Source organism: Sprattus sprattus, assembly GCF_963457725.1.
Source record: "Sprattus sprattus genome assembly, chromosome: 2".
NCBI classification, from domain to species: Eukaryota; Metazoa; Chordata; class Actinopteri; order Clupeiformes; family Clupeidae; genus Sprattus; species Sprattus sprattus.
The window spans coordinates 38,708,158-38,736,083 of NC_137921.1; the positions used below are offsets into that span (position 1 = coordinate 38,708,158).

A 27,926-nucleotide genomic window follows, 5' to 3' on the forward strand; every position below is an offset into this window, starting at 1 on the left:
TATACCCACAGTTTAGTTGCTATTTGCGCTTGATTATGGCTACAGCCTGGGTGTGCTGTTGCATATGTGTCCATTATGTATTCGAAAAATAAAGAATGTTCGATGCACATATGGACATAATAAGCTAATAAAATGTTGATTTCATGTAGTTCTCAAACTTTGAATTAGTGGATCATTAATTTAATTCCCCACCAAAACAAACAAACTAACTAACCAAAAAGGTAAAGAAATGGCCTACTTCAGTGTGCAAACAGGCTTTTCATAGTAGACTATCAGGGACAGAAACCTGTGTGCATAAATGGAACATCCACTGTTCCCATGAGTGTTTCTCAAAGTCAAGGATGCTTCTTTGGTAGGGCGGGTCTTTCCGGGTCCTTCAGAGGCTAGGCAAGACTGCCCTGGCATTCAAAAGAAAAGCAATAGTCAGTCTAGCTCATGTGCAGGAGTGCGTCATTGAAAAGGTGTTGTGGGTCCTTTTAGGACGCAGAGGATACTGCACTGCATCCTTGAAATTTCTCTAAACTAAGAACTCTGTCCTTGGTAGAATTCAAAGGATCCTAGACATCAGAACAGTCATTTGGCGGGATTTCGATGAGGTAACATTATTGATGCAGCCGTCAAGGATCCTTCCTTGGCTTTGAGAAACACCTACTGACTGTGATAATTCAGACCCAACAGCAGGAAGAGTCCACTCCTGAGTGCAACTTCCACAACATGAATCCTACATGACGATCCTACCTGTCCAACCTAGGTCTCTAAAGATGTAAAAAAGACAAAAGACAAATGACCAGTTCAGTTTTAGTGGAACCCTAACTCTAACTCTAGCCTCATTAGCTACCAATTTTGTACCTTTCCAAAGGGGACATTTTTGTTCCAGGACATAAAGGTACCTTTTTGTCACTAAGGGTGCAGACATTTACCTTTAGAGGTACAGACAGGAAGGTACAAAACTGTACCAATGATAAAGTAACAGTGCTCATACCCTGATAGGGTACAGCTGTAGCGACAAGCATTTGCCCCTTTTAGGTCCATTCTTAAGGTATACCTTGTTTTTTAGTGTGAAGGTTGCCTGCACATCCTTTTTTATGTAAAACAAAAATTACTCACAAAATAGTTCTGTGAGAATCGACAAAGATGTTTGAAAGAACTTGATCTGGGGTTCAGATTTTTTTCTTTGGATTTATTAACCAAAGATATGCATTTATACGTTGGTCTTTAAAATAATGAACAGCACAATGATGAATTGCATAGTTTTATTGATTTACCAGAACATATGTGCATTTCTGCCACAGTCATTTACTCATGCTGCTGATAGAGAACTCTTGCCAGATTTTTTATGTTTTCTCTCCATGATATGAACATTTGTTTGCCTTTTTCAAAACAACTTGTTCCACCAGGAATCATATTTGTGAAGAGGCACTCAGCAGACTGTGATGGTGAAACTTCAGCTGTAAAGCCGAATCTGTGCTGTTGCTGTATGTATGGCCTGACATAAGGCTTCATACAGTGAATCCGGAAGTTAGTAAGTGAATGAGGAATTAATTCACAGTATGATAGACTGAGAGTATTTTTTTTTCTTTGCACAGACTGTGACACATAGATTCATATCACAAAATTACAATAACTTTGAAGAAACACTTCTGTACTTCATTGCTCAGTCTGTCTTGGAGCTGGGTAGACCTCTGGCCTCAGGCCTTCTGTAGGAGCGCAGGACCCCCAGGCATCCCTTCCAGATACGCCACATCCACAGCAGGTTCAGCACGTCCAGGCTGAGGCTTGAGAGCAGCCAGGCAACGCGGGCCCCAGTGGGCACCCGGTGGTAGGCTGGTGTGCCATAGACTTCAAACACACGGTAGTAGTAGACTGGAAGGACAGCAAGCCTCACCAGGAAGAACACAGCTGCCATCAACGTCCCATTGACCAGGTTTGGCACAGAAGTCTTTGGGTAACCCAACACTTTAAAGAACCATCTGGTTACAGACATGGGTAGTTAGAAAGATATCATACTGATTTTCATTGGCTGTTGGCTGTTGAAAGTTTTATGTGGACTCTCGAAAGAAAGAAAATACACATATAACATTAGTGAAGTTAAAGCAACATTGCTCACAGTAGATGAGTTATCATTCAAGGTGATGAGGTTACCTACCGCTGGTTCACACAAGGAGTGGAGAACTCTGACATAAGACGAAAGTTGGCAAAATAGGGTAATACACCTTGGTCCTGATGAGGAAGGTACATAGGATATGCTCTGGATCAGGAGAGATTGTTATGAATTTTATGTAAACAATCTAGGACAGTTGTGATGAAATAGATGAAACTCACCAGCAGATATGAATATGCATACAGGGCGATTAGGTGATGCACCACAAATAGTTTGTCCCCAGTTATCTCCCAAGAGGAAAACATGGCCAGCAAATCTGTGAAAATGTGACATATTAGGAGTTGTGTTTAGGGTGGACACTGGTGTGAATGTGTCTTTTCAGCCTCATTAGTTGGTTTCATGGGCATCTGCAGCTGTTGAGTAGTTGTAAGGGGAAGGTGGCTGTTATATGAAGATGCCAGTGATAAATGCAATGATTGATGGGTAGGGCTGATCGGTGACTTGTTCCTGAGTGCCAGTGCCAGCAAGCATGCCAGCATCTACAGTGTGAAGCACTGGTTGGTGAGTAGCAGCTGGTATGTGGTAAATTATGTAGCTTCAGAGGGGTCACTGTTGAAAAAATGTATTTCTGGGAAGAACAGAGGTTGGTATAGAGACAAGGTGTCCAGTAAGACCAGAAACCTGACCCGAAAGTAGGTATCCAGTCGTTATGGCGATGTTGAGTTTCACCAGTGTTGGGTCTCCCCTGTTTCAAGACACAAATGTCACACGATTAAGGGGATACTGTAGTCTGCAAGGAACCCAAATCAGCTGAGCCATCAGACTCCTCTCCAACCACACCAGTAGGATGTTTTTCTCACCAGATAAGATCTTCATTGACACCCTCATCAAAAAGAAATATATAAAGACTGATGGGAGAAACCACTAGAGCATGGAACGTAGAAACTGTTCTGAAAAGAAAGAAGAAAATAATGCTCATATTGACATCTGCTCATATTGACTCTGACTACTGTGCCCTATCTGAGGCAATGTGACATGTACTTTGTACAGCTATGAGGGACAGGACATTTACTAAAGCTTGTTGAATGTTGGCACTGTATGAGTTCTCAACTGTGGTGGGGGTAGCATATTTTGAAATAATCAGGTGGCCATGATGCCTTGAACGTACAGCGTTTCTGAAGGGATATATATTGTGTCACATTCCAGTGAGAGATGTGTAATAAGTTATTGTGAGTGACTGTGGATAAACACAAAAAATACCTCATGTTCCATTCAATCTTGTGCGTGTGTTGTAGGTGGAGGAAAGCAGGGCAGAGCCATGAAAACAGCCTTGGGCTCACATGATGGAAGAGCCACTGGAACACCAGGAAGCTGCAGAAGACCGACACCAGTGGTATGCTGAGCATTGCCATGGTAACAGGGCAGTGAGACACCAGAAACACCTCCTTCTCAAAGTGTTGAGAACAGGCCACAACAGAGACCATGGAGGACCAGAGAGGGCAAACTCTGACAGGAAAGAGTTGGAGAGTCAATAATATTGGCAGTAGCAGTCTCGATCACTATTTTATTACAACTGTTTTTCACATAAATACATCATAATATCCACTTAAAAATTAAAAATATGTTGCTCAATTGTATCATGAAGCAATTATGGCACTATGTAGTCAAATCCATTGCAGCATCTTAAAAACCCTTCTCTTTCTGCTCTCATGGTGCGAACTTCAACATCTGTTCACTACCTTTAGTCACTACTTCCCCTCGTCTTTACCATCCTCTTTTCTCTTCCTCTGTCATGCCCTCTCTCTCTCATTTCTCTCTCTCTCTGTCTCTCCCTCTGTGCTCCAGCGTCACTGGACGCTTGCTGTGCGGTTGTCCTAGAGGACATGGGAAACGCTGACTGGGAGTAATGAAATCTGCTGGTGGATGCAGTGATTTCAAATGAAAAACCTTTGAGCCCCCGCAAATGTTTACCAGGTTCGCTGATGTTGAACTCTTGTCATGTTTATCTTTTGTAACGCACCAAGAATGCACGTTATTTCTCAGAATGTTTTTCTCAGTTTGTTGGTAAGTTAGTTTTTTTTTGGTGCATTGGAGCCCTGCATTTATTAGAGAAAGCGTTGACCTAAGACTGCCAGGAATTCAGTCCCAGTGATGTGATAACATAAACGTAAGAAACAGAAAAGCCTTTATAATCTCAATACACAGCTGAATGTTCTGCAAGTGGAAGTGTTTTCAAAACATGTACTACACCTGACACCAGAATTGCACTCAATGCAGGAACCTCACAAGTTCATCACTAGCAGATGATAACAGGCCATAGAAAATATACATGAAAATGGTAATTAGTCTTACTCTCGCTTTCAGCTAGTCTTCATTATTACGTTCCATTTCCAACAGATCTGATGAGCAGTTTTAGGAACAGTGCCTCTCTTCCCTGAATATCCAGAAAGGGACTTGAAAATGAGTGGGTGAGGGAGCGAGCGAACAACTGAGTGAGCGAGCGAGAAAGAGAGAGAGAGAGAGAGAGAGAGGGAGGGAGGGAGGGAGGAGAGGGAGAGAAAAAACTGATCTAAGGTCAATGTGGGAAGCTTTCTTTGGACGATACACTATGTATTTAAATACACTATACTGTACATTAATATAATATTGTAATGTACAAGGGGTAGTGGGGCTTCTGTGTGTGTAAGTAGGGGGCTGTGTAGTTCCCAGCATGCCGCGGGGCACACTAGAGCTGTGTTGTTGTTATTGATGCTGGTTATGCCTCCCTTTCTTGTCTGGTATTAGCGTGTGTAACAGTTATTATTTTGTGTGTGTGTTATACTGTTAATCCCTTAGTTTAGCCCTGCTTTATGTTAACATATCTGCCCACCATTAGTGTAAGTGTTGTGTCAACATCAGACGACCATCATGTCTTCCTTACCTTGAGAGAGTTTTAGTGACTACTAAAATGGCACTCCTGCTGATTTTGCAATTGAGATCTCTGTGCTTGTACTTGGCTAGCACACTATAATTTAATGCAGCATATACTTTTGAATGAATGCACTAAGAGCCACACAATTAATATTATGTGTTACAATCTAGTGCATTGATTGCATGCTGTGAAGTGCTGGTAAACTGCCCAGTATGAGTGGTGAGATGAGGTGTTTGTGCTTTGCTGTGGACAGCTGTACCCCTTTTTCTCACTGTCTCACATGTACACTCATTTTACCACTAGGTGGAAACCTCGTCCTAAGCATCATGATGAATTCACCTTTTAAATTTGGAGTGGAGAAACACGTACCTCTTTGCTTATTATATACCTAATGGTATTTTACCTAAATCTACCTATTTAACCTATAAAGGGAGGGAAAATCAGGTAAGAGTGTTTTGTAATGTGCAGAGATAGGAAAAAAGAAGAAAGAAGAAATGAGCGAGTGAATGAATGAATAAATGGTTTCTAAAACCACCAAAAATCTTTATAAGTACCCGTAGCATCGCTGAGTGTTGGCACATTGACCACACATTAGCGGTCTGGCCATAGATGACTGACAATTTACCGAATTCCCAGATGTATTTTGGAAACACTGCAGGAAATACTGATGGTGCATGAGTTACGGCAGACACATCAGATGTCTCAGCTTTACAACATCTCTTGGGATCATTGACTACCACTGACAGGGCTGAGACTTCTGTTTTATGTGTCCACAAATAGATGGAGGAAAAAGGGAAAAATGGATTTTCCCCACTAAGAGATTAGGAGTCACAAATATTTACAGATAGCAGAAATATCTGAGTATCTGATGGAATGTATACCCTTTAAAACTCCAGAAGTACAAATGACCTCTTACATTCTAGCCTTAGTCTTGGATGAGTTCCCAACTTCAGAATGCATTCCCATGTTTATGATGAGACATTTTATTTAGTCTTTTTCTCTTAAAATAATTTTTGAAATAATCCAGGGGGGATTATTGACTTGCTGTAGACACATTTAGCCCCCAACAGAGAGCCAACCAATCAGAGCAGAGTAAAGACCCGTCCAGACAGGATGCGACTTGTAGCGATAAAGCGACGAAAGACCATGGAATGTTAATGAAATTCAGCAACTTGTAGCGATGACAAGAAAGAGGGACAGGAGGTCTGTGAAGAAATGCGAGTGAGAGGGAGAGAGACACATGCTCTACCAAACAGGGGCGGATATACTGGGGTACTGGGGTGGCATGGCGGATCTACTGGGGTACTGGGGTGGCTAGACTTTTCGTCTTTTCTCCTTGGTGACACCTGCTTCCTGAGCGGCCCTTCAGGAAGTGAAACAAACCGATTTCTTCCTGAGTGGCCGACCATCTGTGTGTGTGACCCTTTAACCTCTGACCCACCAGTCTCCATGTCCTCGGCTCCAAAAACAAAGGACGGCTTCAGTTTTGAACGGACCTAGAGTGTCAGAGTCTGTTACTCAGCTCCACACATGGATGCGTTTGAGAAAAGACTTTGAACAGAATAGGAAACAGATGACAGCCTGAAAAACCCCAATTAGCATGCCTGGGGATTCATCAGGACAGGGAACAGAGTGAGCCTGACTACTATTTCCAACAAGACCCATGCGCATACATAGTTTTGCCAAGCGATAATTAAATGAGTGTCCGCATGAGAATGTGTGTGTGTGTGAGTGGGAGTGAAGAAGTTCAGAGGACCAGAGGAACTCTCTCATAACCATTGCTGGTATCATGTGTGAGTGGGTCAGGGTGTTTCTGCAACCTATACCTCCCAGCCTCTGAAATCTTCTGTCTTTCTCTGAGTCTACTCCCGGAGATGATTACCCAAGCTGTTGGCCATCAGCCAGAGCAGACTGGCTCCACTTGCAGGAGTTAAACAGCGCAGAGCTTTCACATTCCAAAGCTGGAGCCAGCCAGTTGAGCCACTGACAGATGTGATATCCTGGACAACAGAGGAACTCTGTCTCCCTCCCTTCCATCTCTCGCTCTCCACCTCGACCTGTCCTCTGCATATGCTGTCTTTGAATAGCATGAATGGATGCTTCACGTCACCCTCATAGTCTAAGTCAGTAGACTGGATATTTAGATAATAACTGCATATTTAACAGAATCTCACAGGGTCACAGGGTTTTTAGAGTTCAGGCTCAATGTTTAATCTCTAATCTCAATTTTTTTAAGTTGTTGAATTTTGAGTGAACTTTGCTTTTGGACTCAACCATTACATTCTGTACTCCACTCCAGACAGCTCTGGACTTTATCCATTATTTAGACTTCCTAATATTGTGTGTTTTCATTTCTATTGCAGACCAGTGGTGTTTTGTATTTATTCTGGAGCAGTAGATCTGTCTGGGACTCATAGCTTATGTTCCTCCATGTGAGCACAGCTCCCCTGGGCACCGAGGAGTGTGAGACCGATGCAATTGGTATCCGTCAGAGAGAGTTCCGCTGTGTTCCTTAATCTATGAGAGTATTGCTCTGTGTGTGAGATAGCATTACATAACGCTGAAGGGAGAAAGGGACCTGCTCAGACCCCTGAGGGAGATGTTCTGACTGGTCTCATGTATTGATAGAATGTTCTGAGGTCTGCTATTCTGGTCAACAGTGTTGCCTCAGTCTCCTTCAGATACTTGTGAATTTTCTTCAGATGGGTTGTACATGCCCACCACCAAATATGGCATACAATAACAAATGCGTTGTGAAATGATGGATTCTGGGGAATAAGGAGCAGGCCTTGAGGGAGTGGCAAAGCTATTACCCCGTTCACCCTTTTATTTATCATTCCAGCCTCACCACTGGTGCTTACTTTTCTGATGACATCAGCACCAAGTAGAACAAGGACTTCTTATAAGCAACAGCCAAGCAAAGAAAAGAAAGGAAAATATGAATGATGGGATGTGAAGGGATTCATGTCCTGTGCCACTGAGGGATGAGTTATTTTCTGTCTTTAATTCTTAAACGCATCAAAATGATGTGCTGTATCAGGAGCATGGGGAATCTACCATCGTATATTTATTTTCCCATTCATTTGAACTTTCGTGAACTCCATCATAAGTGTGTGTGTGTGTGTGTCAGAGAGAGACAGAAAAAGACAGAGAAAGAGAATGGGTGTGTAAAGAGTCAATCATGACCAAGCATCAAGACCAATTAGTCACTTTATTCCAACATCCAATGAAAAGGAGTGTTGTTCTATTTATATAGCATGAAGGTTCAGGCCTGGCTGAGTCACTGATGAAATAACTGGGTGAGGTTACCTTACTGCAGTGCAAAGCTAATGAGACTTACAACATAGTGATTACAAGCTGGATGGAGAGCCTGAGGAAGAGGAATGTATCAGTCACATATGGAAAGAATACATTTCAAGTTTGTGAAGGGGAACTTGTGTACTGTCTTTTTGAATGAACCTCTGTCTCATTCATGACTATGTTCTGAAGAAGCCGTTTGATGCTGAAACAGGAATAAAACAGAAATGGGTTTAACTCCCCTACAGGCCAAACTAGAGAGCAGGAGATGTTGAGTGGCTCTGGGGCTGATGTGTTTCTGATCAGGCATGGATTTGGCAGAGCCAGTCTGAGTGAGTCACTGATACTAAAACATACATATACATATTAAATCAAATTGACTTGTGTGCGAGTTCCCTCTGTACAACATGTGGAAACTCACAATAGCATTAATGTGCAACACATCGATTAGACTCAAAGGATTCGGCTGATTTCCGTTTGCTGATCGACAATAAAGAGCCTTCATTTGAAGACTCAGCAGGAGGAGAATTAATGTCTCCCCCTGTCATCTCTACTTCCTCTGAAGGGCAGGTCAGACACTGGAGTCATCATTATCAATTGTATGGATGGGTGTGCATTTGGCAAGTTGGCTGGTGTCGACCATTTCCTTCCCGTCTCTGACTTAGATGTCATTAGAAGCACACTGGATTGCTTAAGCGTCTGAGAAAAGCTGGGTTTACCCTGCGCACTCATCTGACCAGCACTGAGTTTTGTGTCTGTAAAGCCCCTCTCCACAAAAAGAGGAAAAATCTAAGATTACACTTGAGGTGCGTCACTGTTTCCGTTTACTGCAGTGGAGCTTGCCTCTGTTCCTCTTACATCACTCATATGAATGTAACAACTCGTTACATTAGGAGTGTCTTAGATAAATCAATCAAATAAAGAAATTATACATGAACGACGATTGTGCAAATGACCGGTTTCAGGATGAGGATTTTTAATCCTAATGAACCAAGTTCATGAGATAGTTATGGAAGTAAATCTGCCTGTCCATTTGGCCTTTGATGGCCTGAAGCGGTGGTCTCGCATTGTAAGCCTGGCACAATTGTGGTCTACTAACAGAAGGAAATGTTGTTTACACATATGCCATCAGTGATGGTGTAACAGAGGGAAATTGGGCCAGTCACGCAACCGCGGTAGCCGTGATGCCATGAAGAAGTAGGGGCATTTACTGTAAACCATGTGACTGGCTATGCATCAAAGAAACAGGGTGGAGTGGAGAAAACCAGCTTGATGTTTCTTTACGTCTTCGTTAAATCAGTCGAGAGCTCCCTTCCAGTCCTGTGGAAATAAATGTTTCTTTGGTATTTGTGCCTTCTAGTCATGTCTGTTGGAGTGTTTGTATTCAGGCTCGAATCTTGTGATGGTTTCTCTGGAGGGAACAAAGCGGGAGTCTCACCCTGTTTACCAGAGCAGATCAGATGGGGTTACAGATGTGGACAAATACCATTCCTTAGAGATTATGCTCATGCATGCTAAGCTCGTAAAAGGCTCTTTGTGATTTAACCAAACAGACTGAAAATAAATAATGCTTATAAATGCCCAAGAATCTGCTTATTTTGTCTGGTTTATGTGAACCAGTATTTGGTTGATCAGATGACAAAGAGTTGATCCTGAGCTTGCCTGCTTCAGTTGTTATTCAAAGGTGAGAATCATATATTACGAAGACATGTTATGTACATGTTATGTAGCCTATTGTTTGGTCTCTGCATCAAGGTTTGCAGAACTAGGGATCATAGCATTTGGATTCAGATTTCGCTCCTTTTTATAAACATTACAGTGATGTTCTGGCAGGGGAGTGAGGGAGTGACAGGACTGGCAGCACCACAGGCCAGCCCTTCACGGTCCAGGAGGGATTAATCAGGAAACTTAACTTGTTCATAAGAGCGAGTGGGCCTACCACTGACTTTCTCCTATTTATGACCGCTGCTGCGCTCATTTGGTCATATATAGTGTTTGTCAAAGTTTAATTTTTTTACTCTTTCTTCACAAATGTGTGGACTTTACCAATCTATATTTGTCATGATTGTAGCCCCACTTGGTTGATACAGAATATAGGGTTTGTGTCCCTAAGAAGGCGTGTTCCTTTCTGCTAGCGCCCCCTGAAGTTGGGCAGGCTTTGGAAGTTTGCCGTGCTCCTAACATGGTTTTGTCTATCTTTACAATTTATTTTGTCTTTAAATCCTTACGTAATATTTACAAAATTCAAATGGTCTTCTTTCACCTGTGGAAGCAGTCAAATAATTCAACCTTTCGCTACTTGGGGCAGTTTGCAAATCTGTTAAAACACAAATGATCGCTGCATGCAGCTATATTTAAACTTATCATCATGATAGTGTATACCCCTGTCCTGTTATATGTTCATACTTGTAGGCCTATATGTAGCATTAACTCTACTTTTAGTATTGTTTCAAACATTCTTGCCTTGAACTAATAATCCTACATTTTATATACATTGATAATTTCAGATCTTTCAAGTTTTTCAATTCCTCTGTTGCTTTTGTGCCTTTTCCAGGGTTGTTGAGGCTCTGGCTCTGTCAACTGCTTTAGACAATATTATTGTTTGGGTGCTATATAAATTAAGTAAAATTGAATAAACACATTAATCATTTACACATAGAAGTTTGTAGTACTCACAGTGAGTGTGTGCATTGAGGCCAAAATGGCAGCTTTCAGGATTTTAGGACCCTGAGGCCTGTTCTCTCAGATAATTGACCAGCTCACCGCCCAGTGGTTACTATGGGAGATTTCAGTTTCATAAAACAACACATTCCCATCTCCTGTTCTCATGACAGTCAGTGTGCTTGGACAGCGTGAGGCAACAGTTAGTCTAAACCACCAGAGCACCCTCACTTCTCGCTTCTGACAGTTTATTTCTCCCAGTCAACGGTACTAGGAATTAATAGTAACTAGGATGTATTAGTAACTCATCATGACTGGAGGTTTCCTGAGAAGTGCAAATTCTTAGAATAGACAGTAAAATATCCAGACACCCAGACATTAAATTGCAGAAGTTCTTCTCCCACTATCTAGGCCTACTGCGGGTAAGAATCTCAACAATCCAGTCTTACGCCATCACTACATCAGGATTAGGTCCTATTACTCAAAGTGTCATTCCACTCTATCATCTCTTCATTTTCCCTTAATTAATTTGATCTGCTGAGTCCGCAAACTGCAATAAGACTGACCTCTGATCTCTACATACTTCCCATGTGCAAGGTATTTCCAAAATATAATTAATTATCTGATATTTTCCTTCTTTTTTAAAACAGTTTCAAAACAGGAGTACCACATGGCCAGGACACAAAGTTTTTCATATTTTATAATGACATTTTTTCAGGCAGTTTTGTGAAGGATGTGAAATGAGTGCAATGCAACATATCTAAAAAGACCATGATTTGGTAGACCATATAGTAACAAGGTTATCAAAATGTTCAAATCCCTCTTCTCAATACAGGTTACAAAAAGAGACCAGGCACATCTTCTGTTGCCGTTGGTGTAGTTGAAGCTAGGATTAATAATGCAATTGAGATCCCCTCCCAAAATTAAATGTTAGTAGGCGATCTAAATTTGTGTACATATAATTTTGGCAATCCCAGTTTGGGAATAGTTGTACATTTTATAAAATTACTAAATAGTAAGTATATATATTAGTAAAAAGTAGCCTAAATATAAGCTATTATACGTCTTTACTATTGTAAGGCTTTGTAAATAATCGATATTTGTGTCATTTTTATATTTATGCTTTGCTTTATGTTAAATTTTGGAGTTATGTGTAAGACTATTTGCCGGATGACCTTAAATGGGTTTGTGTTGGGCAAAAGGGCTGGAATCTCCGTCTGAGTCACGAGCTCCCCGTCGGGGTCTGCATGGAGCCGTGGTAATAAATCCAGCGGGAGTACCTCTTTCACGTAGTTTTGGTTTTGGTGTTTGAAGGACCTGCAACTTGACATAAACAGGCTGGAATATTGATTTTGACATGTGTACAGCAGCGCTGATACATTTTGCTGTCTTCGCGTTGACTCTCATCTCCGCGATTTCAGGTATGGAATATTATCATTGAATTAGCCAGGGATGAAGACCTGCCAATATGGTTTTCTGCTTGTCCAAAGTTACTCATTAATCTTTCACAAATGTTACCAGCAGTCCAATGAGAATGCTCATTTATGTGTACCTCTGTCATTAGGTGAGGATTATCCACCGCGGGCTCAGAATGTATCCTGGTCCTCCTTTAACTTCAAGACCATTTTAACCTGGAGCCCTAAACATACAAACTTCTCTTACACCGTGCAGTTTTCAAGGTAAGCGTATTCACTTTGTCGCAGAGATACAAAACGGAGATACTTATAGCTGCAGTGGAATTCCATAGTTCTTCTTTAGATGATAGAGAGGGGGGGCTGGAAGAGGCTCCTTCAGTGTTTATTCAATGCTGAATTCCATACAGTTTTACAGGGTAATAGAAGCGGTTGGAACACTAAAAGAGAACCAGATGTTTTCCTTTTGCCACAAGTTACTGATTAAGTTGTCAACAGGAGTACACAAACATCTCCAGCTCTGTCAGTTATAATTCAGCATCTTTAGCAGTTTGGTATAAACTGTTCCATCAAGTTTCACAACATAAGAATTATGAAGCAGCTGTGATGCAAAATAGATGTGATTATGCCTAAAGCCAAGAGGAAAAGTTTTATAACAGCATTTGGAGACAGACATGCAGATAGAATTTGGGAGTGATAGTTTTCCTATTTGGTGTTCAGATTGGACAAGGACAAGACCACGCACTGCATCCGGACTAGGGAGACTGAGTGTGACCTGACCGATAAACTGGATAACCTGAGGGACACCTACACTGCTGACGTGATCTCGGAGCCCATGCCCTCTGCAAACACAGACTTTGTTGAGCTCCCACACACCTCTGCGCCTCGCTTCTGCCCCTACAAAGAAAGTATGTACTAAGTCTTGTATTCCATAGCATAGGTCTCCTTCTACAGTACTTCAAATGTATGAGAACCTTTTTTTAGAATGAATGATAATGGCAAGTCAACACCTACTGGTGTATGTGGATCAAATAATCAGAAGAGACATTACTGGATAAGGATGTTCTGAAAAGGCTGCCTTATTCCCTGTGACCTTATGTTTATGTTTTTTCCCCCCTGGACAGCAAAGATAGGAAGTCTAAAGTTCAAAGTGGTTCAGAATGAGGACAAGACTAAGATGGAGCTCCACATCCAAGATCCCCTGACTGCCGTCAAGAAAAATGGGCGGCCAATGAACATCCGAGAGATCTTCAGGGAGGACCTGATGTACAAAGTCCAATACAGCAAAGCTGGAAGCACAGGAAAAGTAAGTAATTGAGTTTGAAATTTAATTTGAGTTTTGTTTTACTGATTGCTGTGTCCTGAGCACCAATCATGTCTCTGCCTGGGTGTACAATACACTATGTTTCTCTATGGTCTCGGAAGCGATGTTAGAGTTACACTGTTTCCAACACACTGCGTAATCAGTTTTCAACCTTAACTGTCTGTCCGGTGACTCTTAATCTAGTGATTACTCATTACTGTGAACCACCACCAAATCTCGGTCACCATAACTGTGGTTTTAAAGTGCAGTGTTCTTCTTCGCCGTATTGCTTCATAAACATGAACAGGGCCTGTTTTTGTGTTTCTAATCAGTTTAGCTGTGGGTTTGCCTGTTCTTAACACACATGGCTGTGTTTGTGTCACTGACAAGCTTGAGCCTCTGTACGTGTTTGTGTGTGTTGGTCTTTGTGTGTCTTAATGACTGTTTTATCTTTCTTTATCCACAGAGCAAGGCCCAGGGCCGCAAGAATGTGGTGGAGATCAACAAGCTGGAGGAGGGTGTGAGCTACTGTTTTACTGTGGCTGCCTACATACCATCGCGAAAATCAGACCATCAGATGGGTTCATGGTCCGTTCCTGTCTGCTGGCCCCAAAAGGCAGGCCCCGGGTCTTTCTTTGAGGGTAAGTACCATGTCAGGTCTGCTCTCCTAAGTTTGTGTCACCTCTGATCACCATGAGCATCATGTGGGAGGGTATTGCAGATCTTAGTCTATGGTGTGATGGGGTCTTTCCAGGTCCTTCTCTCCTTTCCGAACTTCTGGAAATGTGGTAATCCGCTGTGAGAATGTCATGAGAATATATTAAGGAAGCTAGGTTAGAAATTTAGGTCTGGAACATTCCAGTCCCCTCTGCTTTCCCACAAGTTGTGGTCTGCTGAAACCTCAGAAAGAAATTAGGGAGCTAGGCTCTGTGGCGTCTGAGTCAGATGTCCTTAGGGGCTCTCATAACAGCTGTGTAACCTAAGAGGCTCTCCGTCATGGCTAGAGTCTCCCACTCACCCCCACTCTCTATCAACACTTAAGCTACAAGAACCTAACCGTATATCAGCTAATGGCTTCTCACGATCCTCTAGCTAGTCTGTTCACTGGGTGGACAAAATAATAGCTTTTGTACACAGTCCTGGCTCTGTAAATGGGAAACAAAGCAGCTCAGACTGAGCCATAAACAATTCTAGCCTATCAACTCTTCTCAAGAGCATGGAAGGGAGGGGTGTAGTTTTAGTGGCTGTTCAGCTGAAATATCAACCTTTCGCCAGAATGACAGAGAGTACCTTTAAATATAGAAATAAGATACTATAACGGAAAGTTTGTAAATAAGTGAGAGACTAACAGCTCGTTCATTCCCACTCCTCCCTCTTGTAGAGATTAGCTGGACTTGGTTAGCAGCAGGTGCCGCCATCCTCCTGGTGATCTTGGTTCTCCTGATCATCATGATTGTTCAGTGCTGCAAGAGGGCTCGTCTCTCCAAGAAGATCAAGATGGAGGCGGCAACGACGATCACGGCGATCACGACTACCGTGTAGAACCCATCATTGGAGAGGAGCCTAGGTTGTTTGTACTGCACTTTGCACAGGAGTGGTATGTGGCTGGCCCACAAGCTGCTCTATGGGAGAAGCTCTTGTACTCTACACCTGAGCTTGGTGAGTTTGAAACATTGTGTCAAATGTCTGTTTTACTCTTTTCACATTCTCTGGGGTGAGTGGGCAACATGGTCTGCAGATTAGAATGAGTGTTAAACTATTTTTTTAAATAATAGATTTGCTTTTATATATTTGTTATTTATAATTTCTTTTGTACATGAAATATTATTTATTGACGAAAGTCCACTATGTGTTCCTCTATTTTTGTTGTGTTATCTATGATGTAAACATTATTGAAATAAAGTTTACGATGACTGGTACTGCCATGTCTGGTTCTTACTTCTGAAGGAAACGTGCAAACCAGAAGGTTTACAGCATTTACACAGATGGAGGTTTACACAGCTGGAGGGAGGGCTGGTAAACAGCGACCCCCCCAGGTCAAAAGTTGCTTCAATCCTAGAAACTACCCAGTCTTCACATCTACGGTAGCCTGGATACCAGCCTGAACTCCGCCCACAAAATCTTTGGTCTGGGAGATTATGAGTATGACATCGTCAGGCTACATCTACTGAGCAGTACTTCAGCTTTTCTGAGCCAGTAACAACACTTCATATTTGCATATTTACAAGAAAATGGTGCAGAAAGAAAGAAAAGAACCAGACAACATTATAAAATGTAACATTATATACATATATTGACATAAATTAAATTCATAGATCATCTTTACAGCAAATAGACTGCCCATTACTAGGTGCACTGATCCTTGTATAAAAACACAACTTATAAAAGATCATAATACTAACAAGTCCATCATTTGGTGAGGTGCTAGTCACCACTTTGCCCAAAATGACCAGCAATCACATTGTCATTGTGTACCTAATCATCTGCAAAGGCATTTTCTAATCATACCAACATGTTACAGCAGGCACACATGAATCACTTCATAAATAGTAATAAAATACTTGAGGACTGGCCATTTAAAACTTTGATCCACTAGGCGCCAATGAGCTGCGCTATGGCAGTCCCTTTGTTGTGCGTCATCGCTAGTGTCATCACCAGATGATGTCAAGAGCCAAACTGCGTCGTGTCTTGAGTGATCGGCTTGAACTCGTAGCCCCCTCTCCCGTCAATGTGCAGGTAGTACTGCAGGACATAAACAGAACCGCACTCACTGCATACACTCAATGTGCAGGTAGCACTGCAGAATATAAACAAAACAGCATTTACCTCATTCACTAAGTATGTCTACTCTAGTCCAAATTACAAACAGTATAATGAGGACGGCCCTAAGATTTCATATGCACCATCACAACACAACACACTGGAAGTGCAAACCTCACATACAGTAAAACAAGATGTTTTGCGTGCCAATGAGAAGACAAAACAGAGAGAGTAAACAAAGAGAAAGGTCCGCTATGACTCACCTCATGGTGTTTCCACAGGGATTTCCTATGAGAGACTGTGAAGAGAGTGATGCCCTCCTGAGGAAGTAAAATAATACACACGATCAGATCCTTATTTCACTTCCTCACTTATTATTATCCAGTCCCCTAGTTTTGTTCTGCTAGATGTCTGCTGATTTCCTTGACCTTTAAGTAAGAGTTTTTGGAGGGCACCATCCTGAATTGGCTGTTTTGATGTTAATTACCAAATGAAATGTACCTTTCTGCAGTGGGTGTAGATGTAGTCCTCCACGTCCACGCTTACTGCGCTGGTGCACTCGTCCAGGATGGCAAACTGGGGTTTGTGGTAGAAGAGCCGGGCCATCTATGAGGACAACTCCCATGAGTTACACACAGCCAAGGACACAGATGACCTCAAATGAACTACAACCCCCATGAGTTACACACAGCCCAGGACACAGATGGCCTCAAATAAACTACAACTCCCATGAGTTACACACAGCCCAGGACACAGATGACCTCAAACTAACTACATACCCCCTGGCCTGTGAACATCCCAATCAAAGATAGTCGCTGTGAATAAAGGAACTTGTCTTTGTTTTCACAAGCTGTTCGTGTGGCTTTGGGACACTTTTACTGATGTGAACAGATGTGAACGAGGGCTGAATTGTAGTTCTACGTTGTGTAAGTCAGTACAACAATATAAACATTCACCGCCATCCTCTGTTTCTCTCCTCCACTCAGGATGTCCATCCAGTCCTGCTGTGCGTCCCAGCTGCCTTCTCTCTGCAGAATGTGCTCCAGCTGCACTGCAGCCAGATACTCATTCAGTACCTGCATACAAACAAACACACACACACACACACACACACACACACACACACACACACACACACACACACACACACTTTCAACCACTCATGAACACAGACCTAAAACCAAATACGCAATCTTGCATACTTTCAAAGACCTTCACAAAAGCGAGGGAACGTACACAACACGTCACATAGCACAGACCCAGACGAACACAGACAGACAAGATGAGCCATTCAGAGGTGAAGCACACAGCCTGGGTACCTGATCAGAGATGCCCTTCTGTCTCTGGTGCTCCACTGTGTCAGGGTAGATCACTTGGTCCCGCAAAGTGCCCAGCGTCATGTAAGGCCTCTGAAGACCACAGCACAGAACAACACACATCGCTTCAGCTAAGCATGTCTAATAGTTGTGTGGAGAGTGTGGCTCAAAAAATTGGTGTTGGGAAAGGTGCCAGTTGGGGAGATGTATGAGACGGAGAGGTTCTAACAGTGTGTAGAGAGGATTACGGGTAGTTTTGGGGTGGGTCTGAGTAATTGTTTCTCAGTCTGCAGTGTGTCAAGATACATTACCTGAGGGACATAGAACAGTTTCCCTCTCTGCGGCTTGGTGAGGCACCCCCCGAAGAGAGGCCAAAGCTGAGCAGAGGAAATGCATAAAGTTCAGCAGAGGAAACAACACCTACCTAGACACAGGGTGTTACCCAAACAGGAATTCATGCAATCAACGGACACTGTGATGCTGCAAAGATGTATGACGTCACTGAAAATGACTGTTATTCCTGTAAATGTATGAAATGAACTCTGAGCTACAACCCAATTGGTTCTTCAGCGCCCAAGGAAAAACTGGATTTGCATAAAAGTCTGGGTCACAGGGGAAATCAGCAAACCCAGAACAAGACGCCAAAAAGTCTGTGTAAGAGGGTGTTTTGCTAATGTCCTTAAACTGTGCACAAGACTAATTTTCCTTCTCTGCTGTTTCCATGCATTACACAACAGTACTCAACTAATCACAATTCTTCTCATTCTTGGACATGATTCAGAAATTACCTTCTGTGATTGCATCTTTTAGAAGTCTGGCAATAGGTAAAAGGGAGTGACAAGATGTGGCAAGGGTATGATCTGATAGTCTAGTTTCTAATTGCTTACATAGGGTGGAAACTGGAGTTCCTGGATGCTACAGTGTGTCGCTTAGCACAACCCTCTAAGAATAGTGAAACAGGCCTAATAATAGGCTCACTAGTAACCTAGTTGTGTGATAATATGTGTGCTGTGGTTCCCCTTTGGTCTCTTAAATAATGTTGCTCATCCATTTTGGTGTTGTGTGAGAATGCCTTGTTTTAACAGTGCACTATCAGGGTATCCAGCAAACTAGTACATAACACAACATAAGTTAAAATAAACTCGGAAAATGCTAGAAAAGTGAACTTGGTAAATGACCTTCTGTTGACCTTCTGCCTGTACGATTATCTTCCTTACAATGTAATGACTAATTTCTTTAAAGGGGATAATTCATTAGAAAAGGTGTTGCGTCAGTGAACAGCTGGTGCTTTTTGAAAAATGAAGACTAAATGAAGAAACGGAAATGAAAATGAAGAAATTCAAAGCCCGTCATAACTCCTGCCTTACACCAGAGATGAATTAAAGACAGCGGTTATCCTGTGCACTGACCTCTCCCAGAACTCGGAACAGAGAGCTCTTCCCACTCCCGTTAGGCCCACACACCAGAACATTAGTACCTGAGGTCACCTAGGGAAAGGCATAGAACATTCTGGTCAGAACCATAGGTACCATAGAACTCATCTAACATGGCAGCTGACAAAACCTGACTGCACTTACACGCCTCCATAGCATCTGACTGCCCTTGAACTAATGTAAAATGTCATCAAAGGCACTTAAGTTCATGAAATAGTTGATTTTATGGATAGGTTGTATGAGCTACCTCAAAGGATAGATCTCTGATGAGAATGTCTCCATTAGGGGTTGCTAAAGGAATGTGATCGAACCTGAAAGACAAATACAGCGTGGTAATCACCATGCCATCACCATGACTACATACAGTTAACACAGTAGATCCTTCCTTGTGCAGAATTCAGCCCGCATCTGACCCACCTGATTATGTGATCTAAGTGGACTATGGTCCCACTTCCAGGAACCAGTGAGATTCTGTCAGCCTCTCCAGTCTCTATAAACGTAAAATTACAGATGTTTACATTTTAAAATGACATCCTTAGTTTTCATGGTCTCATAGAATAACATAGTAACACCATTGGTACAGCATTAGACATGCTAGAGTAAGAGGGACATACAATCCACATAGTAAGTGATATAGTAATGGGTTGTTGGGAGGAAAAATCACTAGCAGTTAGACATGGGATGAGAAGGACAACTGATTGCCAGGTAGGAGGTGGGCATCACTAGTTGTGAAGTAGGGAAGGGACTGACCTCTGGCTTGCTGAGAGACCATTGTGCGCTCATATCTGCCCTGGTTCAAGTCTTTCAGAACCTTCTGGATCTCTGTGATGCGTGCTGTGAAGCTGCAGAGAGGGGAATGAACTGGGCAATCAACAACCACTGATGCTACGACCACAGAGACCACAGCTTATTTAACAAACTAATCTAGAAAATGGTTTTGGCTAATGAAAAAACTACCCCATGCTATCAGAAAGTAGTACAAAGCTATCTATAGAGGGAGTTGAAATGGAACCTATGGAGCAGAAAAGTAATACGATTATACGATTATACTGGGTAAGGTGTTCTAGGTGAAGGGTTAATGAACATGGTTGGGGTTAGACGTCAAAGGTTGTGTGTAGATGAGCCCTTACCCAGAAAGCCTGGTCATCTCCCTGCCTGCGAGCACCATCCTGCCCAGGGCCTGAGCCAGACTAATCAACATCCGCCCACTCTGGTAGTATTCCTGCATAGACAAACACCAGGCTTCCATGTTTGTCTCTGTGTGTGGTATGTATAAGGGGTGAGATGCGTGAGTGTGTGTGTGGTTCTAATGAGAGGTGTGTTTGGGAAAGTTTAAAGTGTTAAATATTTGTCTGGTTTGTGTGTGTGTGTGTGTGTGTGTGTGTGTGTGTGTGTGCTCACCTCCAGCAGTTGAGAGTGTGAGCTGTGATTATGGCGAGGGTTGGAGAGATCCAGGAATGGTCTGCTGACCACCAGGTAGCCCACCACCATGGCGATATCTGCAGGGGGGGGAAACAGGAAGCCAGTGAGTGGACAGCCATTTGACGTGAGCCTTCTCCATATCATCAACTGCATCCACCAGTTTAAAGTATTCAACCAAATCTGTACAGTATTGTAGTTGACGACTCCTGACAGTCTGTCTATCCCTTCTTTTCAGGTGTGCATTCTGTCGATAGGCTCTCAAACATACAGGTCAAATGTCAAATGTAATTGTGTGGATAGTCTCCCCGCTGTGATCTTTTGTTGACAGTTATTAAGAAATTAAAATTAAGCACATTTATCACGTGAGCCGTTTCAAACGTAAATTTCTGCATTGCTTCAGAGCTGGAAAAGGTGTCAAACATTTTTATAATATCAAGCTCTAAAATACAGTTAAAAAAAAAATGGTACCACAGCAGTGTGTTGCTGTAATGTGTTTGGGTGTTACATATCCTCACACTTGGCAATTATGCTGTCCACAAATCCCATTGAAAAGCGGAAATAAATGAAGTTGCGCAAATGGCTGACCTATAGAAAAATGACAGAGAGAAAGTTCTGTTACATCCAGAAGTTATCCCAATGCACACAGCATTAATCTAAACTCAGACAGAATTAACAATAACTGTTTTTAATAAGCATACAGTGGGGAAAATAAGTATTTGAACCCCTGGCGATTTCACAAGTTTGGCCACTTGCAAAGAAATGTGTGATCTATAATTGTAATGGTAGCTGTATAGTAACAGTGAGAAACAGAACATCAACAAAAAAATCCAGAAAAATGCATTATATAACATTTATAAAGTATTTGAACCCCTAGCAAAACTGACTGACAAAAATGACTTAGTACTTGGTGGAATAACCCTTGTTGGCAAGCACAGACGTCAGACGTTTCTTGTAGTTGGTCACCAGATTTACATACATCTCAGGAGGGATTTTGGTCCACTCCTCTTTGCAGATCCTCTCCAAATCTTTAAGGTTGCGTTTTCAATGGGAGGGAATGAGGTTCAAGCCCAATATTCCACGTTACATGGCCCCATCCATAGTCCCCTTGATGCGGTGGAGTCGTCCTGTACCCTTGGCAGAGAAATAGCCCCAAAGCATAATGTTTCCACTTCCATGCTTGATGGTGAGTATGATGTACTCTTGGGGTCATATTCAGCATCCCCCCCCGTCAAACACGGCAAGTCGAGTTGATGCCAAATAGCTTGATTTTGGTATCATCTGACCACATTCTGTCTCCCAATCCTCCTTAGAATCATTCAAGTGTGCAATGGCAAACTTCAGATGGCCCTGTACATGCGCTTCCTTGAGCAGGGGGACCTTGCGTGTGCTGCAGTACTTCCAAAAATTACGGCTTGGTGTGTTGCCAATGGTTTTCTTGGTGACTGGTCCCAGCTGCCTTGAGATCATCCACAAGCTCCCCCTGTGTAGTTCATGGGTTATTCTGCACCTTTCGAATGATCACTGATACCGCACAAGGGGATATCTTGCATGGAGCCCCAGACCTAGAGCGATTAACATTTGTTTGGTGTTGCTTCCATTTAGGAATAATCGCACCAATAGTTGTCTGCTTCTCACCAAAATGCTTGCCAATGGTTTTGTAGCCCATTCCAGCCTTGTGCAGGTCTACAATCTTATCTCTGACGTCCTTGGACAACTCTTTGGTCTTGCCCATGGTGGTGAGGTTGAAGGCGTGAAGTATGATTCTTTGGACAGGTTTCTTTTATAAACGTCACCAGTTGAAATCAGGTGTACTTTGTTAGACCTAATGAGGACTAATCTGTGTGCTTCTTGGGCACATAACTGGTCATTGTGAGCCAGAATTTTTGCTGTTTGCTTGGGGGTTCAAATACTTATTTTTTGCGTCAAATGCAAATAAAGTCATAAATGTTATAAAATGCAGTTTTCTGAATTTTTTTGTTGATATTCTGTTTCTCACTGTTAAAATACACCTACCAATACAATTCTAGATCACACATTTCTTTGTAAGTGGCCAAACTTGCGAAATTGGTAGGGGTTGAAATACTTATTTTCCCCACTGTATGTTTGCTCACATATAATGTACCTCCACAACAAAAATGTCAATGTTTATTGATTGTTGAAATGGTAACTGAATTTAACAAAATCTCTATTAAGTCTATTAAGACAACAATGTTTTGACCTTCTCAATCTAGTTTTTGAAAGTGTTGATGTACTGGTTAACATGATAAAACTATCCAAACACACCAGCAATAAAAAAAATGCTCTTGCTGGTGAATTTTGCTCTAAAGTGGATGTGCATTTCAGTGAAGACCCTAATATTTGTATTTTCCATAAATATGTTGGTTTAAGTACATAACCCTTCTTACCAACTTCTGGAAAGTGGAATGGATGATCACCCTCTCTCTTACATTGCCATTGTAGAAAGCAATCTCCTCACTTGGAATACAGAGGTCAGTTTTGATTATTAGAGATACAGAAAGTACCGAAGTCAAGGAGCAAGAAACTCGAGATTCAAGAGACTGAGGTAGATAGGTAGGTAGAGAGCAACACAGAAAAAGGGGACTGCTTAAAAAAGATGGGTTGATGAGAGACCTGTTAGTGATGAGGCGAGAGTTGACGAAGCGGTACTCTCCCTCGTAGGTCTGCTCTGTGACGGTCATGTGACTGGCAGGCCGACGCAGGCGAGTGAGTACCAGGCCAGAGAGAACGAGGTAGCTGAGCATGCAGCTCGGACCCTGTGACACACAAACGGGCATAAACATAAACATCAACAACACACAAACAAACAAAAACAAACACACAATAACACAGGATGAGCTGTCAATATTCTCAACAATATTCTCAACAGTTTTTGACAAAGACTACCAAATCTTCAGACATACAAATACAAAACACAAACAACAGCAACAGCAACATCAACTGCCTTACCTGAAAGCCAATGGCGGAGGACAGCTTGAGGACATATATGGAAATATCTAAGAGAGGCTGAAATAGTGGGGAAAACATGAGAGTTATACCACTGGGAGTGATACAAGCACAATTCGCACATAAACACAAACATTTAAAACACATGATTCGATCTTGATTTACCAATCTTTTTCTTCCCTTTTCTTTTTCTTCTCAAATCCTTCAACTGCCAACCAGTAAACCACACCCTACCTTGCTGATGTTGGAGTACAGGTCCACCACACTATTGCTGAACTTCTCTACATCTTGTGTCAGAAGCTGATCAGGGTTGGCAATGCGGTTGTCTAGGTTACCAATTTTATAGTATGTGTAACCCCTAGGGATGCACAGGGAAAGCACATATGACGAGGGGAAAAAAACATGAGAGATATGGGACCAACAAACCGGAAAGTCAATATTCATACTTAAAAAATAATTTGAATCCAGCGCTTACTTCAGATACTCATCATACAGGTGTCTGGTGAGCCTCACACGGAAGCAGAGCTTTAACTGGTTCAATCCCAGCTTAAGGAAGTTATTCACCAATGCCACCTAAAACACAAAGCAAAGACAAGGTATTTAGTGTAAACAGCCAGTTCCCTAAGCTAGGAATGGTGAATGTGATACAGACACATAACACTAGATGGTGCTAAAGGACCATCTGTATTTGCAATGATGAGGACTGAAGATAGATGAACAGTTCTGAGAGTAGATGATGAACTGTTCTGTCGGTAGGTGACTGATGATAATAAATACACAGTTAGTGGTAATTATGAGGGCCAATACAACAATTTCGACAGATATTGTGCTTATAACACAGTGCATTGTTAATATGATTTAAGGGAGATAATAAGATGAGCAATGCACTTACAGCAGGCATAGCAGTGGCAAAGTTTAACAAATATCTCTTGAAAGCTTCAGTTGAGCGTCCAATAATTGAACTGCAAAGACAGAAAAAAAGACATTACAAATATATAAACATAGCACAAAGAAAGCCATACAAAACGTTCACATATAGTCTTGAGCATGGAGATGATATTTTCCCAGAGAGCCCCATGTGAGACACGCTATGCAGTAGGCTTACCTCTCAATCATGGTTCCATTATGGATCATCCATACATCACAGTAGGTCCTTGCTACAAGCATTGTAGCTATGAACAGGAGGTATCCCATCTAGGGATGTGTACACACGCACACATACACACACATACACACACACACACACACACAAGAACTATGAACTCTAACATTTATCCTATCAACAGCGGGAAGGATCATCTGAGCAGAGCTGCCCGACATCTATTCCATCTCCTCGCATCCTCACGGACCCTGCCCACCCTGCTCAACATCTGTTCCCGTTACTCCTGTCAGGGAAAAGGTTCAGATCCACAAAAGCACACACCTCCAGAATGGCAAAAAGGCTTCTCAACAGCTTACCCAAACATCCCCACCCCATCCACCCCCGGCCCGGCCCGCCCCAATGGACTGCACTCTAACACTCTACCCCGCAACTATTGATGCACCTCAATGTATATAAACTCCTCAAAAAAAGTTCGGAAACATTTCTTCAGTCGGTTATCCCTCCCCTTTAATAATACCAATTGGTATTGTATTGTATATCGTTGGAAAGCCTGATTAGTCACCTTTACAACGAGGTACAACTTGTAAGGATCGTGCATTCGTGGAATGAGCAACACAGCTAATCGTGCGGGTAGCGGCTCACATTTTTTTGCCAAAATCCTAAATAAAAAATGTTCGGAAACGTTTCTTCAGTCGATTATCCCTCCCCTTTAATAATACCAATTGGTATTGTATTGCATAGCGTTGGAAAGCCTGATTAGTCACCTTTGCAATGAGGTACAACTTGTAAGGATCGTGCATTCGTGGAATGAGCAACACAGCTAACCGTGTGGGTAGTGGCCCAAAAAAATGTGCCAAAACCCCCTGCAATATTCTTCTGTTGGTATTCACTCTTGTTTTGAGTTGCTTGGTGGATTTGATGATTCTCCCACAGTATTAAGAAAAAAACAACACATATTGACCATTTTTACACTTTATTCATTTTACACTGTCAGGGACCTCAGTAGCATGTGGATTGTGCATTTGTGGAATGAGCAACACAGCTAACCGTGTGGGTAGCAGCCCAAAAATGTTTGCCAAAATCCCCTCCAATATTCTTCTTTTGGAATTTAGTGAGATATCGGAATGACATTCTGGAGCCAATGGCAACCCCATATCTCCATAATCTGGGACCTAACTCCATCCTCCAGGATGAAAACACTCGCCCCCACAGAGGCAGGATCATCACAGAGTACCTCCAGAACTTGGGAGTGGAGAGGATGGAAAGGCCTGCCGTGAGTCCAGACCTCAACCCAATTGAATACTTGTGGTGCTTGGGCATGCTGTACGTGCCAGAGTGACCAACGCAACCATGTTGGCTGACTTATTCTGGTTCAGGAATGGGATGCCATCCCACAGGAGGTGCCAAGCTGTTGTGGCTGCGTATGGATCTTCCACATGCTACTGAGGTCCCTGACAGTGTAAAATTAATTAAGTGTAAAAATGGTCAATATGTGTTGTTTTTTCCTTAATACTGTGGGAGAATCATCCAATCCACCAAACAACTCAAAACAAGAGTGAATACCAACAGAAGAATATTGCAGGGGATTTTGGCAAAAAAATATGGGCCGCTACCCACACGGTTAGCTGTGTTGCTCATTCCACGAATGCACAATCCTTACAAGTTGTACCTCGTTGTAAAGGTGACTAATCAGGCTTTCCAACGATATACAATACAATACCAAAAGGGGAGGGATAATCGACTGAAGAAATGTTTCCGAACTTTTTTTGAGGAGTTTATATATATTGCTTTTTAAATGTTATCAGGGATATGTATTTCTCTATGTATTAATTGTTATTTATAATTATTTAGCTGTGGCAGTTAATGTCTACAGAAACTTAAGTTTTTTGCTGTCTGATGCTGCCTCGTCTGTCTTGTTTTTGTGACAAAGACAAATAAAGTACTGAACTGAACTGAACTGAACTGAACTGAACTGAACTGAACTGAACTGAACTGAACTGAACTGAACTGAACTGAAATGAATCAAGGCAGCACCATGTCATGTAGAAAGACAACCAAAAAATGAATACCAATGAATGAATGGGTGAATAAATAAATGGAACTCACCTCTTTGCAAAATGGCTGAGGCACAAGTATTTTGAGAAGGTCTAACATATGAGCAAAGAACACTTTGTCTACAGCTGCTCTGTCTGTGGCCACAACTTTCTGCAAGCACAAAGCATAATGTGGGGATCAACACAGCGAGACAAACACATTTGGGACCATATGAAAAGAGAAATTACTTTTTATGTTTGCTTTCGCCCCCCGTTTTTATGGGATCACAAAATACATGAAATAACACTGACTCAAACTGCCATAGCCCAAGGCAAGTAAGCCTAATCCACTTAACACAGAGTGTAAGAATCCTTAGAATGTGCTAATTCCCTCTAATTCAACCGGACCATAACATACTCACCTCAGTTTCTACGACTGGGCTCCTTTTTCTGCTGAATTAAAGACACACACACAATGAATCAAATGAACATACACAACTCTCCAAAGAAGACAAATTAGTTATCTTAGCTAATGCGTTTGGGGTAATTATTTTAGCTGATGCGAATGACTCAAGATGCTGCGACTTCCCGTGCGACTACGGATTCATGATGCCCCACCATATCTCATGTCGCATGTTTCACAGTTCGCAAAGTCTAAAAGATGTATCACCTGTTAAGCTTTGGAGAATGCCCTTGTAGTCGTCGCTTTAACAGATACAAAGCAACAACTGCTGCACCTGCCAAGGAACAGTGCTTGGCTGTCAGATACTTACTGACCGCCGCCATAGCTGCAGCGTAGTGATACAGGAAACAAGCGCGCCGCGAATGGAAAACCAACTGATGTTGATGTACGGCGGCCGTGAAGCCCAGAATCAAGCAAGCAAGCACCGTTCCATCTCGACTAGGGATGCACCGAATCCAGTATTCGCATTCGGATTCGGCCGAATATTGGTCTTTTTTGAGGGGTTCGGGTTCTGCCGAACCTTGGCATTTTTTTCAACCGAACCCGAATCTATTAGAGGCTGGCGCTTGGTTTACTCATAGCAATTTATGCTCCCTGAAGGTTGCGTGTGTTGCCAAGCAATTCACCGCCAGAACAATAGGTGGAGCAAAGTTTAATTCACGTATATGAGCCTGTCATTTGCCCAGCAGATAGAAAACTGTTTCCCTAACAGAAAGTCTGAAACTTGAAGTTCTTTTCAAACCTTTGC

The 27,926-nt window shown here is 42.2% G+C and overlaps 2 protein-coding genes and 1 pseudogene across 3 annotated transcripts; 1 reads left to right on the forward strand and 2 right to left on the reverse strand.

The window, feature by feature from the left end:
• Positions 1-1,654: 1,654 nt before the first annotated feature.
• LOC308360725 (TLC domain-containing protein 4-B-like) lies at positions 1,655-3,513 on the reverse strand (annotated as a pseudogene). Its single transcript has 6 exons — positions 3,362-3,513; positions 2,962-3,051; positions 2,723-2,846; positions 2,323-2,417; positions 2,147-2,220; positions 1,655-1,970 (listed from the first exon to the last, which is right to left on the reverse strand). The product of its transcript is annotated as a TLC domain-containing protein 4-B-like (transcript).
• An 8,764-nt stretch (positions 3,514-12,277) lies between these two features.
• On the forward strand, positions 12,278-15,310 carry LOC308360722 (tissue factor-like). Its single transcript, XM_080832782.1, has 6 exons — positions 12,278-12,391; positions 12,535-12,649; positions 13,103-13,290; positions 13,507-13,688; positions 14,152-14,326; positions 15,067-15,310. The coding sequence occupies exons 1-6, from the start codon at positions 12,328-12,330 to the stop codon at positions 15,225-15,227; spliced, it is 885 nt and encodes a 294-aa protein (XP_080688908.1). The 5' UTR covers positions 12,278-12,327; the 3' UTR covers positions 15,228-15,310.
• A 1,006-nt stretch (positions 15,311-16,316) lies between these two features.
• LOC308360715 (ATP-binding cassette sub-family D member 3-like) lies at positions 16,317-27,501 on the reverse strand (the record flags this gene model as incomplete). Its single annotated transcript, XM_080832764.1, has 23 exons — positions 16,317-16,427; positions 16,709-16,765; positions 16,947-17,051; positions 17,402-17,521; positions 17,765-17,854; positions 18,073-18,138; positions 19,171-19,248; positions 19,442-19,505; positions 19,612-19,684; positions 19,945-20,036; positions 20,325-20,416; positions 20,596-20,693; positions 21,132-21,201; positions 23,022-23,091; positions 23,248-23,390; positions 23,584-23,640; positions 23,815-23,938; positions 24,056-24,153; positions 24,473-24,542; positions 24,686-24,774; positions 26,789-26,887; positions 27,138-27,168; positions 27,386-27,501. 23 exons carry the CDS (start codon positions 27,499-27,501, stop codon positions 16,350-16,352), a joined length of 1,980 nt encoding a protein of 659 aa, XP_080688890.1. The 3' UTR covers positions 16,317-16,349.
• Positions 27,502-27,926: the final 425 nt, after the last annotated feature.